This window comes from Cyprinodon tularosa, unplaced genomic scaffold (assembly GCF_016077235.1).
Source record: "Cyprinodon tularosa strain WSP-4 unplaced genomic scaffold, ASM1607723v1 ctg995, whole genome shotgun sequence".
NCBI classification, from domain to species: domain Eukaryota; kingdom Metazoa; phylum Chordata; class Actinopteri; order Cyprinodontiformes; family Cyprinodontidae; genus Cyprinodon; species Cyprinodon tularosa.
Genome location: NW_024039779.1, coordinates 119,100 through 134,502, shown reverse-complemented (window position 1 = coordinate 134,502; position 15,403 = coordinate 119,100). Strand labels below are relative to the sequence as shown.

General features: G+C 46.6%; 1 protein-coding gene across 1 annotated transcript; it reads right to left on the bottom strand.

Moving 5' to 3' along the window:
• Positions 1-705: 705 nt before the first annotated feature.
• LOC119777274 lies at positions 706-13,413 on the bottom strand. The gene is made up of 2 exons (XM_038276085.1): positions 12,788-13,413; positions 706-2,458 (listed from the first exon to the last, which is right to left on the bottom strand). The coding sequence occupies exon 2, from the start codon at positions 2,456-2,458 to the stop codon at positions 764-766; it is 1,695 nt and encodes a 564-aa protein (XP_038132013.1). The 5' UTR covers positions 12,788-13,413; the 3' UTR covers positions 706-763.
• Positions 13,414-15,403: the final 1,990 nt, after the last annotated feature.

Genomic DNA, 15,403 nt, shown 5'->3' with positions numbered 1-15,403 from the left:
TTCAAAGGGTTTCTATCTCCCAGTCAGCGCTGTTGCTATGCACGATGGAACACTGCGATCCGTGACTTTCGATGCAGGAAAACGAAAGCTACTTCCAGTCAGCTTTCTTCTGATATTTCACGTGAAATGGGCCTCTCCTGACGGGCTGCAAACCCATGGAAAAAGAGAGAGAGTCTTTTCGCGCTGCGCTTTTTAACCCATGGATGACGTGCGGGCACTTCCTGTCTGCGCATCGGCTGATTGGTCCGTGCTGTGAGTAACGTGGGGGTAGTTCCATTGTGGACAAGAACAAAGGGGTAGTTCAGGTGGCAACGGAGATGGTTTAGCCCACTGATTTAGTTCCATGTTGGTAATATACCTCAACATATTCCCCCCTTTTAGCTTTGAAGAGTGGATATCCGTTTCAGTCTTTAAAGCTAACCCAGTTTATTAATCCATATTGCCAACAGGGTTGCGTGTAGGTGTCCACTGTGCAGTTGGCCGTTCGTTAGAGGTGGGTGCTGGCTCAGGGAGAGGAGGCAGGTGCTCGGCGAGTGTATTGCTAGCTAGCTAACTAACCTCATTGTAATGTCACCAAACATTGAAACACAGACATTTGTTGTACATTAGCAACCATGTGGCATTTTGGTTCAGCATATTTGCTTTAAGCAAGAGAAGGGAGGAAAGAAACATGCAAAGGGGACAGAGATAAAAAAACTCACTAAACTACTTGTGATTCATAGCCCGTCATTTTCCGTTTTTTTTTTTTTTCTATGTTTTGACGTTATGGCGCTATGAATCTGGGGGCCACATAGGTGAGGTGCTCGACTTTATGCTGTAACACCTTTATCTTTTGGTATGCCTTATACGTCATTATCGTAGTGATGACCCAACCGAAGATGAAAACAATGATCGGAATAGACATGGTGTGGGTATTCGGCCAGGCATTGTCTTGACGATAATGGAAAAGTGGGGTGGAGAGTAGTTCAGATGGTGTGAGGCTAAATTTAACTAGCTGAGTGCCTGCTGCCAGGAGTTGTTTTTCAATTTCGACATCAATACTGAAGTTATATCCTTTGAAGACATCTAGAATTTCAATTTCTGAGTCGTATCGCTCGACATTGAGATGGTGTAAGACTATGTCACCAATGTGGATCACGGCGCCTTGAGGAACTGAAACCAACATTGTTTGATTGGGAAGGTGAATTCTAGTGACTGTGTCGTGTAGTTCGTAGGACAGCAGTGCTTCGGTAGCTGGTGTACTCACTAGCCATTTATTACCTGCGCGCTCTATCATTGTTTCTACTCCTGCATCCTTTAGAGTCATCTTAGCTTGGCAGTTTTGTTCTGGGGATTCGTTTCTAAGTCCGCAGAGGCGGTCTGTTACATCTCTAAGGAATGGGTTGCTGGGGCAGACCCAGTGGATTTCTTTAGTTTTGGTGCATAAGTCTAGGTTAGGGACCAAATAAAGCTGGGGGTTGGCGTCGTTGAAAGCCAACATGGACGGAGTTTTTAGGTGGACGTGGGTTTTATCTCTCCAAAATCCAACGTTTAGTACTGATTTTAGTCTATACACATTAGCCCTTTCAATGATTGGGAGATTTAACATGAATCCGATTTCTAAGTTATCGGGATCTACAAAGATTGGTATTGCACTACCTAAGCTATAAGCCAGGTGAGTTTGCGGTGATTGCAGAGCACCAGTGACAGCGGATTTCAGCACATTCTCTACTAGTTCCACAGGGACTAAGTAAGGAGGGATTCTTCCTTCAGCTAGGCTGTTTACCGATTCACCAACCTCTTGGATGAGATCCTGCATTAAATCTCTCACAACTTGCGTGTACATTAGATCATTCTTTACCACTTCTGTCAGTGTTTCCAGTGCATGCATGGTGTTGTTTATAAGGGCAGAGTGTAGGTTAACCGTGACTACTGTGCCTTGAAGTGTTTTTGTCTGGATGTTCAGTAGTTTCTGTTGTATGAGGAGCCTTTGCTGGATTTCTGGCATCTCAGAGTCCAGTTCTTGTACATGCTTTTGAATTGTTTTCAGACTAACAGCATTTGCCGCTGAGAGACCTATGGAAAACAGTGATCCGACCGCGGCCACGGAGGCTATGAGTCCGCCTAAAAATCTTTTCGGGCGTTTACTTCCGACGAGATCCTGTTCAGTCACCATAAACTTTTCGAGTTGTTTAAGAATGTGGGTTGTGGTATGTTTGGCATGGTTCACTGTGTCATGGATCTGACTGCCTTGTTGTCGTCCTTCTCCTATCTGAGGCGGTAGTTTAATGTGTTTCCGGTACACGTCCCATGGATCGAGTCGGACGAACACCCGTTGTGTATGGAGTTTACAGTGTGTGATAAGTAGTCCAGGTGTGTCTTGGAGAGCGGTGCCGGTTGGAGGTCCTGTCTCTATTACACTGGATGGTTGGCCCATGGTTGATCCCAGGAGGAAGCCGATTACCCAGAAGATCTCCATCTGTAATAGAGAGACCCGAATTATGACGGAGTGTGTACAGGTTATGTGTCTTTTGGCCCTACTTATTATGCACAACTTCAGTTCTATGCATCTTTTCTTTCCTCCGTGGCGGTGTCGCGTTTGGTTGGTTGGGAGGAGGATTTGATGTAAGGTTTTATTTGATTCGCATGGACCCACCTGTATTCAGGTGCTTGCCTGGGTTTGGAGGTCCTTATTCTATAGGCCACTGGTGAGAGTTTTCCCACGATCTCGAATGGTCCAGCCCATCGTGGAAGGAACTTTTTGGCTCGGCCGGGTGGTTGAGCAAATTTGAAGTAGAAAATCTTATCTCCCACTTCATATTCTGTGTGTGTGGCCTTGCGGTCATAGTAGGCCTTGGCTCCTTCCACGCTGGCCTCTAATTTCTTTTGGGCCCATGCGAATGTTGCTCTGAGATGATCTTTCAGATCGGAGACGTATTGATGTGCTGTATAGGCAGTCGTGACGCTAACATCTTCTGGCTGATAGATAAGGTGTAGCGGAAGAGTCATTTGCCTGCCTGTCATCATCTCGAAGGGCGTAACGCCAGTGGATGTCTGCGGTGTGGACCGGATAGCCATCAGGACCAGGGGCAGTTTGACGTCCCAGTCCTTAGCATGGCTGTCAACATATTTTTTTAGCATACTAACCACTGTGCGGTTCATCCTCTCCACCTGTCCTGATGACTGGGGATGATATGAGATGTGAAACTTGACCTCAACCCCTAGCATCTCGAAGAGTGCCGTCATAACGTTCGAAGTGAAGTGGGTCCCTCTGTCTGAGTCAACTGACAGTGGGAGGCCCCAACGGCTGAACACATGGTTCAGCAGGAGAACCGCAGTGGTGGTAGCTGTGTCGTTGGGTGCGGGTAGGCACTCAACCCACTTTGTGAAGCTGCAGGTTACGGTGAGGAAGTATTTGTTGCCTCTTGCTGATTTCGGAACCGGTCCAACCCAGTCTATCTGTATGTGTGACCACGGGAATGTAACCCCCCTTCGTTGAAGAGGAGCCCGGTCAAGGGGCTGGACCGGTTGGAATTGGCAGCAGGTCAGACAACTCTTCACATACACCCGTGTGTCATTTGCCATTAAAGGCCAGTATGCCACCTGCTGAAGCGTGTGTAGGGTTGCTTTGTAGCCTCTGTGTCCTCCCACAGGCGAATCATGTGCGTGAGCGAGCATGATTCCTCTGTGATCCGTTGGAACGACCCATCGGAGTGGGCCGTGTCCATCTTTGGAGTAGACCCAAAGTAGAACCCTTTTTCTATCTTTAAGTGGGGTAAGCTATGACGAAACGCCTTTAGCTCCTTTGATTCTCCAGTTGGTGATGGTTGATTTCCAGGTGACTTACCATTGCTTACCAACTCCTTGATGGCATGCAGGGTCGGATCTTGGTCCTGCATGGTACACAAGTCCTGGTCACTTGGTTTGCGTCCGAGGCAGAGCATCTCGTTAGCGTTTCCGGGCTTGTTTTGATTGGCTCTTACCTGTTGTCGTGTTATGGCGCAAACTGTGTGGTTTTCAACAGGCTTAGCCCAGTCCTCACGAAACTCCCAGGGAGTTCCACTTTCTGCTCCTAGCCTGGCAAGGCGGTCTGCTTCGTCGTTTCCATCCTTGTCTTGGCCCAGGGTGCGAGAATGTCCTTTAACCTTTTTCCAATAGATGGTCATGTCGTTCTCTGTGGTGAGTCTTTCGCATGCTAGGAATATATTTGAGTGTTTGACTTCTTTATTCCTAGCATTCTTCATTCCGTTAGTTTTCCAAACGGGTAGGTGGGAGATGAAACTAAGCCTAGCGTAGTTGGAGTCGGAGCAGATCACCAGCTGCTTCTGGTTCAAGGCGGCTGCTTGTTGGATCGTGATGAGGATCGCTGCGACTTCAGCATATTGGCTCGTTTTCGCTCCCAATTGGTAGTGGTTTGGTTCGGCGGAGTCGATTCCTGTCCAAACTATACCTACCCCGGCTCGGAGTTGGTGTTCATGCATGAACGCACAGCCATCGGTATACACTCTTGGGAGCCCTTTGCATATGTTCTCGTCATAATAGCGGTGGGCTGAGAGCGTTGTTCCCACAGCTGTGGGTGTGTCAGGTTGGGGTTGAGGTGTATCGCACTCGCAGTGGTTACATCCGGCTAACCCCTGTCCCAACGCCATCCGGTTGTTTTGACCGTATCTTACCTCAATGTCGTAGCCTTGTAACGCCATCATCCATGTCGCGATCCGGCTGTTCGACACTCTCCCTTCCCTCAAACGCTGACTGTTAAGGAAAGTTACTGGCTGGTGACATGTTTCGATAATCACCTTTTGTCCTCCTATGTAACTGCGGAAGTGTTCTACCGCCCAGACTTTGGAGAGGAGGGCCTTCTCACAGTCTGAGAATTTTATTTCAACCTCGCTTAGTGGTCTGCTCGCGTATGCTACGACTCGCATGTCCTGGTCGTATTTCTGTCTCAGCGCTGCACTCAGGCAGTGAGATGAGAAGCTGGCTTCCAGATAGAACTCACGGTCCTTGTCTGGGTATGCTAAGCAGGAGGCAGACACCAGCTTCTGCTTCATCCATTGGAAAGCCTGTTCCTGAGGTTCTCCCCAATCGAACGGAGTGTCTTTGCGTAACAACTCGGTGAGTGGCCTCGCCATGTCTGCATAGTCTTCGATAAACTGACGGGAGTAGTTGCAGACCCCGAGGAAGCTCCGGAGTTCGGAGAGGTTGGTCGGGGCTGCTATGTCCTGGATGGCCCTGATTCTGTCGGCTTGAGGTTCAATGCCGTTTGGTCCGACCGTGAGCCCTACGTAGTCCACCTTTTTCCTGCACCACTGACCCTTGCTTAACGCTAACTTGGCTCCTGCAGCCGCTAGCTGGCCTAGAACGTGTCGGATTTCCTCAAGATGTTCTTTGAAGGTTCTGCTCCTCATTAGGATGTCATCGACATAAATGAGGTTTCCTCGTTCTGTAGCATCGGACATCGCCTTATGAAGGAAGATGTTGAACTCGGCTGGTGAGTTGGAGTATCCGAAAGGACACCTGTTCCAAGTATATTGGCGGTTCCCAAAGGAAAACGCCAATTTATACTGGTCAGCCGGGTCCACCTTCATTGTCCAAAAGCCATTAGCCACGTCTACGGTTGAGAAGAAGCGGGCGTCTTTAACTTTTGCCAGTTCTTGGTCTAAGTGGATCATGGGCCAGCGCGAAAGCGGTACCTGCTTGTTTAAAGCACGGTAATCGATGGTGAGACGCCATTTTCCTGTCGGTTTTAACACCGGCCAAATGGGGGAGTTGTAGGTGGAGTTGCATTCCCGAATGATGTTTTTCTCTAGCAGCTTATTGAGGATCTCTTGGATCGAATCATAAGCGGCCAGAGGAATCTTATACTGTCGCACGAAGGTTGGGGGCGCGTTTGGTTTTGTGGGAATACGAACCGTGTGCAAATCTGTAACCCCGCAGTCGTTAGAGTCTCTAGATAAGATGGTCTGGAACTCGTAGAAAAGATCCCTGAGTGCCGCTTTTTCAGCTTCAGTGGATAAAGCGTCGGCCTTCTCTAACTGTTGGTTTACTTCGTCTTCGAACCCTGGGTACGGCTCGGGTTTCTGGTTCTGCCCTTCAGGTTCGGTTTGGCTGTCTCTTGTGGAACGGGCTTCTAGCGAGTACACTATCAAGTTCCCTTCGGCTTCAAGGGTGGCGCCAAACAGGGATTTGACAGGCAGCGCCTCATCCCTTCTGACAGTTATCATTTTCGAGGGGAAGGTGGAGGCACTGTCTGCGAAATCCTGTGTGGTGATCAGGGATGACGGCAGTTCTCCAATGACGGGAATGCCCAACTCGAAGTCGTGGAACGAACTATCGATTAGCACCCCGAGGGGTTTAGCGGTTTTTAGTGGGATTGGGACCGCGGTTGGGTTTTCAACCAAGAGGTAGGTTGAACGATTGTTCAACTCAAGCAAGGGATTTCCCCGGACAACCAGATTCAGTTCGTGGAAGTGAGGCAGAGGTTGGAAATGGACCAAGGGGTTTTCCATTTCTTGACCTTTGAGGATGACTAGCCGGACTGGGACACCAGTGGTATATGCTGGTATCAGCATATCTGTTTCGCATGTCACCTGACAGGCTTGGGGAATGGTCTGCCCTGACCTCATGACCTCGGGTTTTCCAAGGAAAGAACATGGTGGTGTTCGGGCCCGGGCCCACAAGACTTGGTTGCATGTGTCCAGTTGTACCCCTAGTCGGACCAAGAGGTCGGCGCCGATCAGAATCGGAGTGAGTGGATGTTCCACGATGCTAAAAGGGTGCAATATGTGTTTGGGTCCGATGTTTACCCTAAGCATACATACCCCAGTAGCCTTCATGAGTCGGCGAGGCCGATCGTCTGAAAGTAGGTGGTGGCAACGTCTTATTTCAACCAGGTCAGGCTTCGCCTGGCATAAAGAAAGGTACAGTTTTCTGCTTATGGCTGACTTTTCCAACCATAGGGCTAGGACCGCATTCGGTTTGAAGACGCCTTCCAAGTGAATGCCCTCAGTCAGTGTGAGGTTGAAGCCTTCATTATCGGAAGGTGTGAGAGTGCAGAGGAAGGATTCATGGCTGCGGAAAGATGCGCTTTGGTTGTGCGTCTGTGACCTTGAGGCTGGAGCCCCAAAAAGTGGTTCTGCAGGAGGAAGTGGTTGTGTTTGGTGTTTCGCTGACTCGCTTGAGCAGGTTACCAGATGGGTAAGAACAAGCTGTTTCTCTGTCGAGGGGAACGGCTTTGGATTTTCCACCTGAGCCCATAAGTGTCCCTGGTTGCAGTCAATGAGTGGGGCCAACCTGTCCAGCAGGTCTTGGCCCACAAGAAAGGGTTCTGTATCCAATGTGCAAATGTAGATAGGATGGATTAGAGTCATGTCTCGGAAAGTGACATCTAACCACACCCGCTTGGTGATGCATGACTCATGCTGGGTGTAGCTGGTGATCCCTACGTTGCAGGTCTCCACCTGGAATGGCTTTCCAAGGGTTTTCATGGCTCTCATCACCTTTTCGAAAAGCATGGCGCACATTAGACTAATTTCTTTTTTTTTTCTTTTTTTTTTTTTTTTGTCAATCAATCAATCAATTCAGTTTATTTATAAAGTCCCATTCACAACACATGTCATCTCAAGGCACTTCAGAGTTCAATCAATCAATCAATCAATCAATCAAACAAACAATCAATCACACTCTAAGGTTTCCCGGTTCTCAATATTAAATCAGTTTTGTTAGACAAGTCTGTATTTCATTTTTTTTTTTTTTTTTTTTTTTTTTTTTTTTTACAGTGTCCTGTCTGGCAAGGTGGCAATAAGAATAATTGTCTTGATGCCAAAAGGAGCCCAACAGATTTTACTTTCACAAGTGTAGCGGTATCGCAATTGCCATACCGCTCCACTTGTTTCATGTATATAAATTGCTTTATTATAATTATGCAGGGAGTTTTACAGTTCATATGGACACTGCAATGTAAGTAGAGCAGAAAAACAGAAGAAGAAGAAGGAAAAAGAAAAAGAAAAAAACAGGACAAAAGATGAAAGAAAGAGGAGATAGGAAGGAGACAATGACAAAACATTTTCAGTCTGCTTCAACACCTGTAATGAGATGGAGAAAAAAAAAAAAAAAAAAAGAACAGCACAACCAAAAAAACATGGTACGAGATATACAATAAAGCAAACACCTTGAAACTATCACTAAAGTAATATTATTAAGTCTGACATGTACTCTGTGTTACCTGAAGACTAATTTCTGAACCTGTGTCCAGAAGAGCATCAGCAGTGACGCATCCCCCTATTATGGCAGAACAATAAAGGCGACGTGCGTTTTTAGTGAGATGGAGCTCACCCAAGAACTTCAAGAACGGTGTTTTGTGTAATGGAGTTTCGGAGGATTCACCTGGTTTGAGGGGGTGTGCTCCCCACTCAATTCGGTAGACCCTTTTGTTGGATGGGTCTGAATCCACGCCTAGTCATGCGGACGGAGGTTTTGGGTTTGGTTTGTTTCGGGTATCGGTGGGATTTGTTGGCGGCTGGGATGTGTTGGTCATCTGTTGCACCGTTTCTGTAAGTAGTCTGCGTAAGGCGGCTTCCATTTCCCTCATCATCTGTTGTTGTCCTTTCTGGTCTGCATTCTTAGGCCTTACCTTCTTTTCAGGGTGGCTGTCAGACTTCGCTCTGTCTGGTTTAACTCTCACATTGGACTCCTTACCTTCTTTTCCGTCTCGACTCCATCTTTCTCTCATCCTCCCTTTCTTCTCCTGTGGGTTGAACTTCTGACGTCCCTTGGATTCGTTCCTGAATCTGTTGTCAGAGGAGGGAATCTCTCTTCCCTCCAGTTCTAGGTCCTTACCTGCTTCGGCTCTGACCTGTAAAACCCTATTGCTCCGGTCAGTTTCCTTGTTGACCCGAGCATGTGTTTCCCATGCCATCTGAGCATACTTCTTTATTTCCTGCATGGTAAGGTTTCTGGTTCGGCAGTACATAGTAACATCGTATTTGATGCTCTCATGGAGATTGTGAAGGAACAGGTATCTTAACGTGTGGTCTTCCTCCTGTCCAGGGGCGCTCCGCCCCTGAAAATATGCAGCTCGTAAACGACGGTAAAACTCTCTCGGCGACTCATTTCTTTTCTGTTGTATGCCGAAAGCACTGAACATCGCAGAGCCTGGATCAGTGTGTACAGAGTATTCCTCTCTCAGTGCTTGACAAAGAGAGGAATAAGTGTCTCGGATCGCGGGCCTAAGGCTTTCTATGAACACATGCACGCTCCTTGAGGTCGTCTTCCATATTAGCTTTAACTTTTCCCGGGCGGAGGGACGAGGTAAGTCTAAAAGACAGCGTTCTACCTCTCTAAGGTAGTCCTCAATGGTGGATTCCGTGTTGCTGGGGTCAAAACGTTCTATGTCGTGGGCGAGGGATTCGAGTTGTCGCATCCGTAATCCCTGTTCTGGGACTGGGGCTGGACCATCTGAATCCTCATCTGAGAGCTCTAGCCAGCTACGGTCGCGGTAGGGTGGAAAGCTCTGCTCTGACCTCCTTGGAGGCGGGTGAGACCGCTCATGGTACACTGGTGGGCCTGTTGCTCCATAGCCGCTAGGCCATGGCCGCGGCTCAGTGCGGGGTCGCTCATCAGTGTCCCATGGTTGGTCGTACAGCTGCCTTTGTGGCAAGGGTGTGTCATAGCAGATCGTGCTTCGCGTTTGGTCTGACCTGCTTGTCGCTCTATAACTAGGACCTGGCATGCCGCTCAGGTCCGGCATCCTCTGCGGTCTAAAGCTGTTCTGCTCTGTGGAACTACGCACTACACAACCGAACCTTCCTTGCTCCCTCATGCTAGCTCTCTGCTCTGTGGAACTACGCACTACACTACCGAACCTTCCCTGCTCCCTCATGCTAGCTCTCTGCTCTGTGGCTGCCAGAGGAGGATCTCCCCTGGTACCCCATTTATCCAACGTATCTAAAGCAGGGATGGGTTCACTTTCTTCTCTCTTAAGAGAACCTTCTGTTCTGATCTTCTCTTCTTCTGATCTTTCGTCTGACTCTTCGTCTGACCCCTCGTCTGACCCTTCATCCTGTGGGCAGGGAGCAACCCCCCTTTGCCGTTCTTCCAGGAAGTTAGAGGTCACCATCCTATCCTCTTCTGCTCTTCTTGCCCTTCCTTCAGCTTCTGCACGCATTTCTTCAGCTTCTGCACGCATTTCTTCGGCTTCTGCACGCAGTTTTTCGGCTTCTGCACGCAGTTTTTCGGCCTTCACGCGCTGTTCTGTTTCTAACTGGGACTTCCTCTGATACAGCAACGCAAGTTGACCAAGCACGTTTGCAATAAGCATCTCTTTCCCTGGCTTCTTAGTTGACTCCATTAGCTTCTCAATCTCGCTTTCACAAGCCTCTAGATCCAAACTACCAAGGGCTCTGTGTTTGTCTTCTGACAACGAAATCAATGAGCTTATTAAGTTCTGGGCGTCCATTTCGATGGATGCCGCAGAAGCTCCCACTGCTTGCTGATCCTGATCCCTATCCATTTGATTCGCTAGGGGGGGGGAACACAAAGCAGGAAACGCAGCGCACTGGCTACAAATCGCTAACCGTGTTAGCACTACACGCACTAAACAAACACGCTCCGTTTACTATAGGTTCGTTACCTATACGGCAGGTGTAGAACGTGCGGATAAAACAATACGCAGGTTGCTTTCAACGTGCGACCTCCTCTTTAATTTGACAGGTTGCCGATTTGCTTTTAAATCTGTGGGTTTCTAATGGTTTGATTCACTCACCTTTCAGTAAGTAAGATTGGCTGGTTCAAAAGTGTGTATATGTGTATAGATGTGTGCGTGTGTATGTATATATGTGTAAAACACTGTTAACAAACAACTCTTGCACACAAAATGGATAACGCAGTGTTAGAAAACCTGGCAGAAGTGGTAAAAGGTGGCAGCAGCTGCACAATTAAACCTGAGGTTTTGTTTCTTTATACCTGCAGTTTAAGTTTAACCACTCTCCAATTGTTAAAACACTGTTTGTCCACAGCACAGAAAGCAATAGTGAAACAGCATGAAAGAAAGAAAAATAAAATTTAAGAAGAGAAAAAAAAAACAAGTCACTCCTTCTCTACACCATTCAGCTGCAATTTCAGAAGCCACCACCAGGGGGAGACAAGGTGCCTTCGCCTGGGAATTTTCAAACTGTTGTTGCAATAACACGCTTACGCCACTAGATGGCACCAAAGAGAGCACTACACAATTTGGGTCTCAAACACTGGAACCAGCTGAGTAATTGTAATTACATAAGCTACCACTAGGGGGAGATGACAATCTCTGCCAACGTGGCCTACACTGACCCAGTCGCTGTGACTTTAAAAACCCTTTTGTGCTGCACCAATCCACAATTTGATCTCACGGCTTCAGAATAGCAGCAACCAACAAACAACGCAGCTGAAGTCCCAAATCACCAATTCTCTATTGGATTATAAGTCTGAGATTCAATTAACTGGCCGTTAAATCTACTCAAACCCGCTGGACTCCGTCACTGCAACACCACAAATACACCCGGTCTATTTTAGCAGTAGTAGCGCTTTTAGCTGTTTTTAATTTCTGGGTGATTTATCTGTTATTCATATAACGGAAGTTTCAATCTCAGGCCCACCCAGGGACAACGCCAATATGTTGTGCAAAAATAATGTCCTGCAGATAATGAATAGATGGTTAACTAGAACTGGAGTTATAGTTAATTATTATCCTATTCAACATCGAAGGCCAAAATCAATTTAGTGTTCTTAGGTGGATAATTATAGCCCTGAGTTATCTACTTACCGGTTGTTGATCCAAAACTGGAGGGTTCCGGGACCGGCTGTTAAAATCCAGGTATCCACCAGTCTAGTGGCCCCGGTTAAGTTATCAGCAAAGCTATTAAATTATCAATAAAGAACCTTCTATCTCTGTTTATTCGCACTATTACCCAAGGAATCGAGTTACTCTGAGTGATTAACCCTCCGTTATATGAACGACCAAAACCACTACAGATTAACCAATGATGTCTTTATTCTAATAATTCAGGATTACAGAAATCTAACATCTATGCAAACACTACACACTACTAGAAAACTAAACACGAGGTAGATTAAATGACTAGTTCAAAAGAGAAATAAAAGACAAATCGAAAATAAAGAATTAAACGAGATAGAAACAACGGAATAACTATTACTGGCGTCTGAAATTGTCTAAAATACGCCAGATATTAATACATTCATTAATGTCCGCTAGCAGCAGGTATAGTGCAATTGATCAGTGTAAACTAATACATCCAACTTAAAATCAGCAAATGATTAATTGCATTAACAAGCAGCAGGTGTAATGATAACAGTGCAATCGATCATGAACATTAATACATCCAGCTTAGTATTGGTAAATTATTGAACACGTATTAACAATAGCAGCGTTCAGCAAAAACCCTTTTTGCCTGGCAATGTAGTGATGTGTGTCAATGGTTGTGGCTAAATGGGGACCACCCCCCTTTGTTCTCCACGCGGTGAGGGGAACAAAGAGAAATGGGGGGGGCGACCTGTGATCAAGATGGCGGCGACCACGGGACCCCACGTGGCTGAACGTGATAACTTTATCTCTATCTCAAAGCAGAAACAACGGAGACGACAGGAAAGCCAAGAAAGAAAGAAAAAGCACACACTTATTTTAACCAAATAAACAAACCCTTAATCAGCACAGATAAAAAAAAGAACATCAGCATTAATTAAAAACCCTAAACTGCCTTTCTCTCGCCTGAGCACAGCAATTCTGATGCATCAAAAGAAGGTAAATCGATTTTACTGTGAGATGCGTCGTCCGAGGGAGGTTGGCGTTTCCACGGCAACCGCAGCTTGGTTTCTGTCGGGCAGCGCTTCTCTGCCACCGGTCCGCCCCTCGGGAAAGTTCAGTCAGCTCGGGCCGCAGCAGAGGGGTTGATCTGCTCACGAGTTGGAAGGAAGGGATTTCAGGAGGTGATCTTAGGAGGTGATCTTAGGAGGTGATCGGCAAGAGCGTCCTCTTAACCGATTGGTCCAAGAAAAGGGGAGAACGAAACTCCGCGGTCAGCTTCAAAGGGTTTCTATCTCCCAGTCAGCGCTGTTGCTATGCACGATGGAACACTGCGATCCGTGACTTTCGATGCAGGAAAACGAAAGCTACTTCCAGTCAGCTTTCTTCTGATATTTCACGTGAAATGGGCCTCTCCTGACGGGCTGCAAACCCATGGAAAAAGAGAGAGAGTCTTTTCGCGCTGCGCTTTTTAACCCATGGATGACGTGCGGGCACTTCCTGTCTGCGCATCGGCTGATTGGTCCGTGCTGTGAGTAACGTGGGGGTAGTTCCATTGTGGACAAGAACAAAGGGGTAGTTCAGGTGGCAACGGAGATGGTTTAGCCCACTGATTTAGTTCCATGTTGGTAATATACCTCAACACCAGCGTCATGACGTTCTGCTCATGCTTCCAGGGGCATGTAGCTCTACATAGATACTTTCCATACACTCGTTCTCATAGGACAGAAAGAGGCTTCTTGTCATGATTGGTTACAGAGTAAGCCCAATATGCAGAACACAAACGGAAGCTGATGAAAAGTTTAACAAGGTTTATTGTTGCACAAGCACATGAATATTTCAACTGGAACTGGTTCAGGCCTGGGGGCAGGTTCACTGGAGTCTGCAGAGATGATAGTTCAGTTAGCGCAGGGACAGATGAGTTATGAGACTTTGAGTTAGCTGAAGAATACCTTGAAGGAGTCTGGGTTTCTCTTTAAGAGAGAGGTTACTGTTGGATCCAGAGACTGTTTGTTCAGCAGAGTCCAATAACTGCTTGAGCGTCTTACTTCTGACTATGAGGGCAGACCTTGGTTTTGGGTTTCCAGCTCTTAACCAAGAGCTGTGGGGGAATCCAGAGAAGGGTCTTCAGGTTTGGCTCACGAGGGTAGGCTCGGCAGGTTAGAATCTTATCTCAGCCAGAGATAGCAAAGATTCTCAGGTTTACTAGGCTCAGGTGCTAACCAAACTAGATCAACACTGCGGCGTTGAGGCAAGGTCTGAAGGCAGGTTATATAGTGGTGGATCCTATGATGATGAGATGGGCCACAGGTGTGTTGGGAGCTCAGCTCAGGAGGACCCACGGCGAACTCTGCTGGAGGAAGGTGGTACAGCTCCAGATCCCAACACTTCTAAAGAAGACAGACTAAGCAAAACTCAACTTTGTGCATGGTTTTAATAAATAAATTGCATTATAACAAAATATTATATATTAATATAGGGATTTATTAAAATATAGTCATTTGCAAAGTATTGTATATTGTATTGTATATTGTCTCATCAATTAATGTAGATGTAGTTTTACAGCCCTCATTTCCCTGTGCTTCACATATTATTCGCCCAAACAAGTCAAGCTTAATGCAGTTTACTGCAGGAACGATCAAAAGACAGAAAATGAGAGGTTAGATAGGATTGTTTTTGGTTATTTTCCAGGTAATATTTTCAGTCTAAAATAATATATTTTAATATCAATTATGATAAGCAGAATAAATGACAAAGAAAGGAAGATAAATAGAGGCAAATAGAGCAGTTGCATCTCTTCCCAGTTGGTGCTGGGCTTTAAAAACACAATGAGAGGGTTGGGTTTGCTAAGTGGTGATTGATCATTGTGTTGGGGTGTGTGTGCGCGCGTCTGTCAGGAGAAAACATGGTGATAGTTTAACTGATCCCGTCAGACACACACAGCCATCTCACTTTCTTGTCTTTGCAGTTATCTGTCTCCCGTTCTTCATCGCCGCCCCCCCTCCTCTTCTCCACTTCTGGGTGAAGAGTGGATGTGCTCTGTGTCGCCCTTCTCCAATCTGCCTCCTCAGTGTGTGTCCACTGCTGCCATGGACACAGCACAGATATACCAACACACACAAACATACACATCATCTCCTCCTACAACCTCCTTCCTTTTCACCCTCCCTACCTTATCTGTCTCTTCATTAAACCTCAACCATCTCCTCATCGCCTCCTGCTTAGGTCTCACTTATCAGAGACGCTTTCAAAGCACAGGAGGGGATCTGAGGAGAGGCAGGTCAGATAAGACCTATGAAACAGGACTGTGCGTGAATCAAAATCTAATCTTTGTTTATGAGTAGCTTTGTGTGGGCCTCCTGTGTGGGTTTGAGTGTAAAAGTGTGTTTTCTTTGACTGAACCGAACTGGTTTGACCCTCTGCCTCAAAACAAGATGATTACACTGAAACAAACAAGAGGATGATTCTGATGGGATGAATGTATACAGCAGGGAGAAAAAAGCTAAAGCAATAACCTTTACATTTATAATGTATATAATATAACCAACACATTCTAAGAGCAGATCTGTGTAAAAAAAAAAAATGTCTAGACAAGTTCAGGGGTTAAAGATACAGTAGCACAGTATGGTA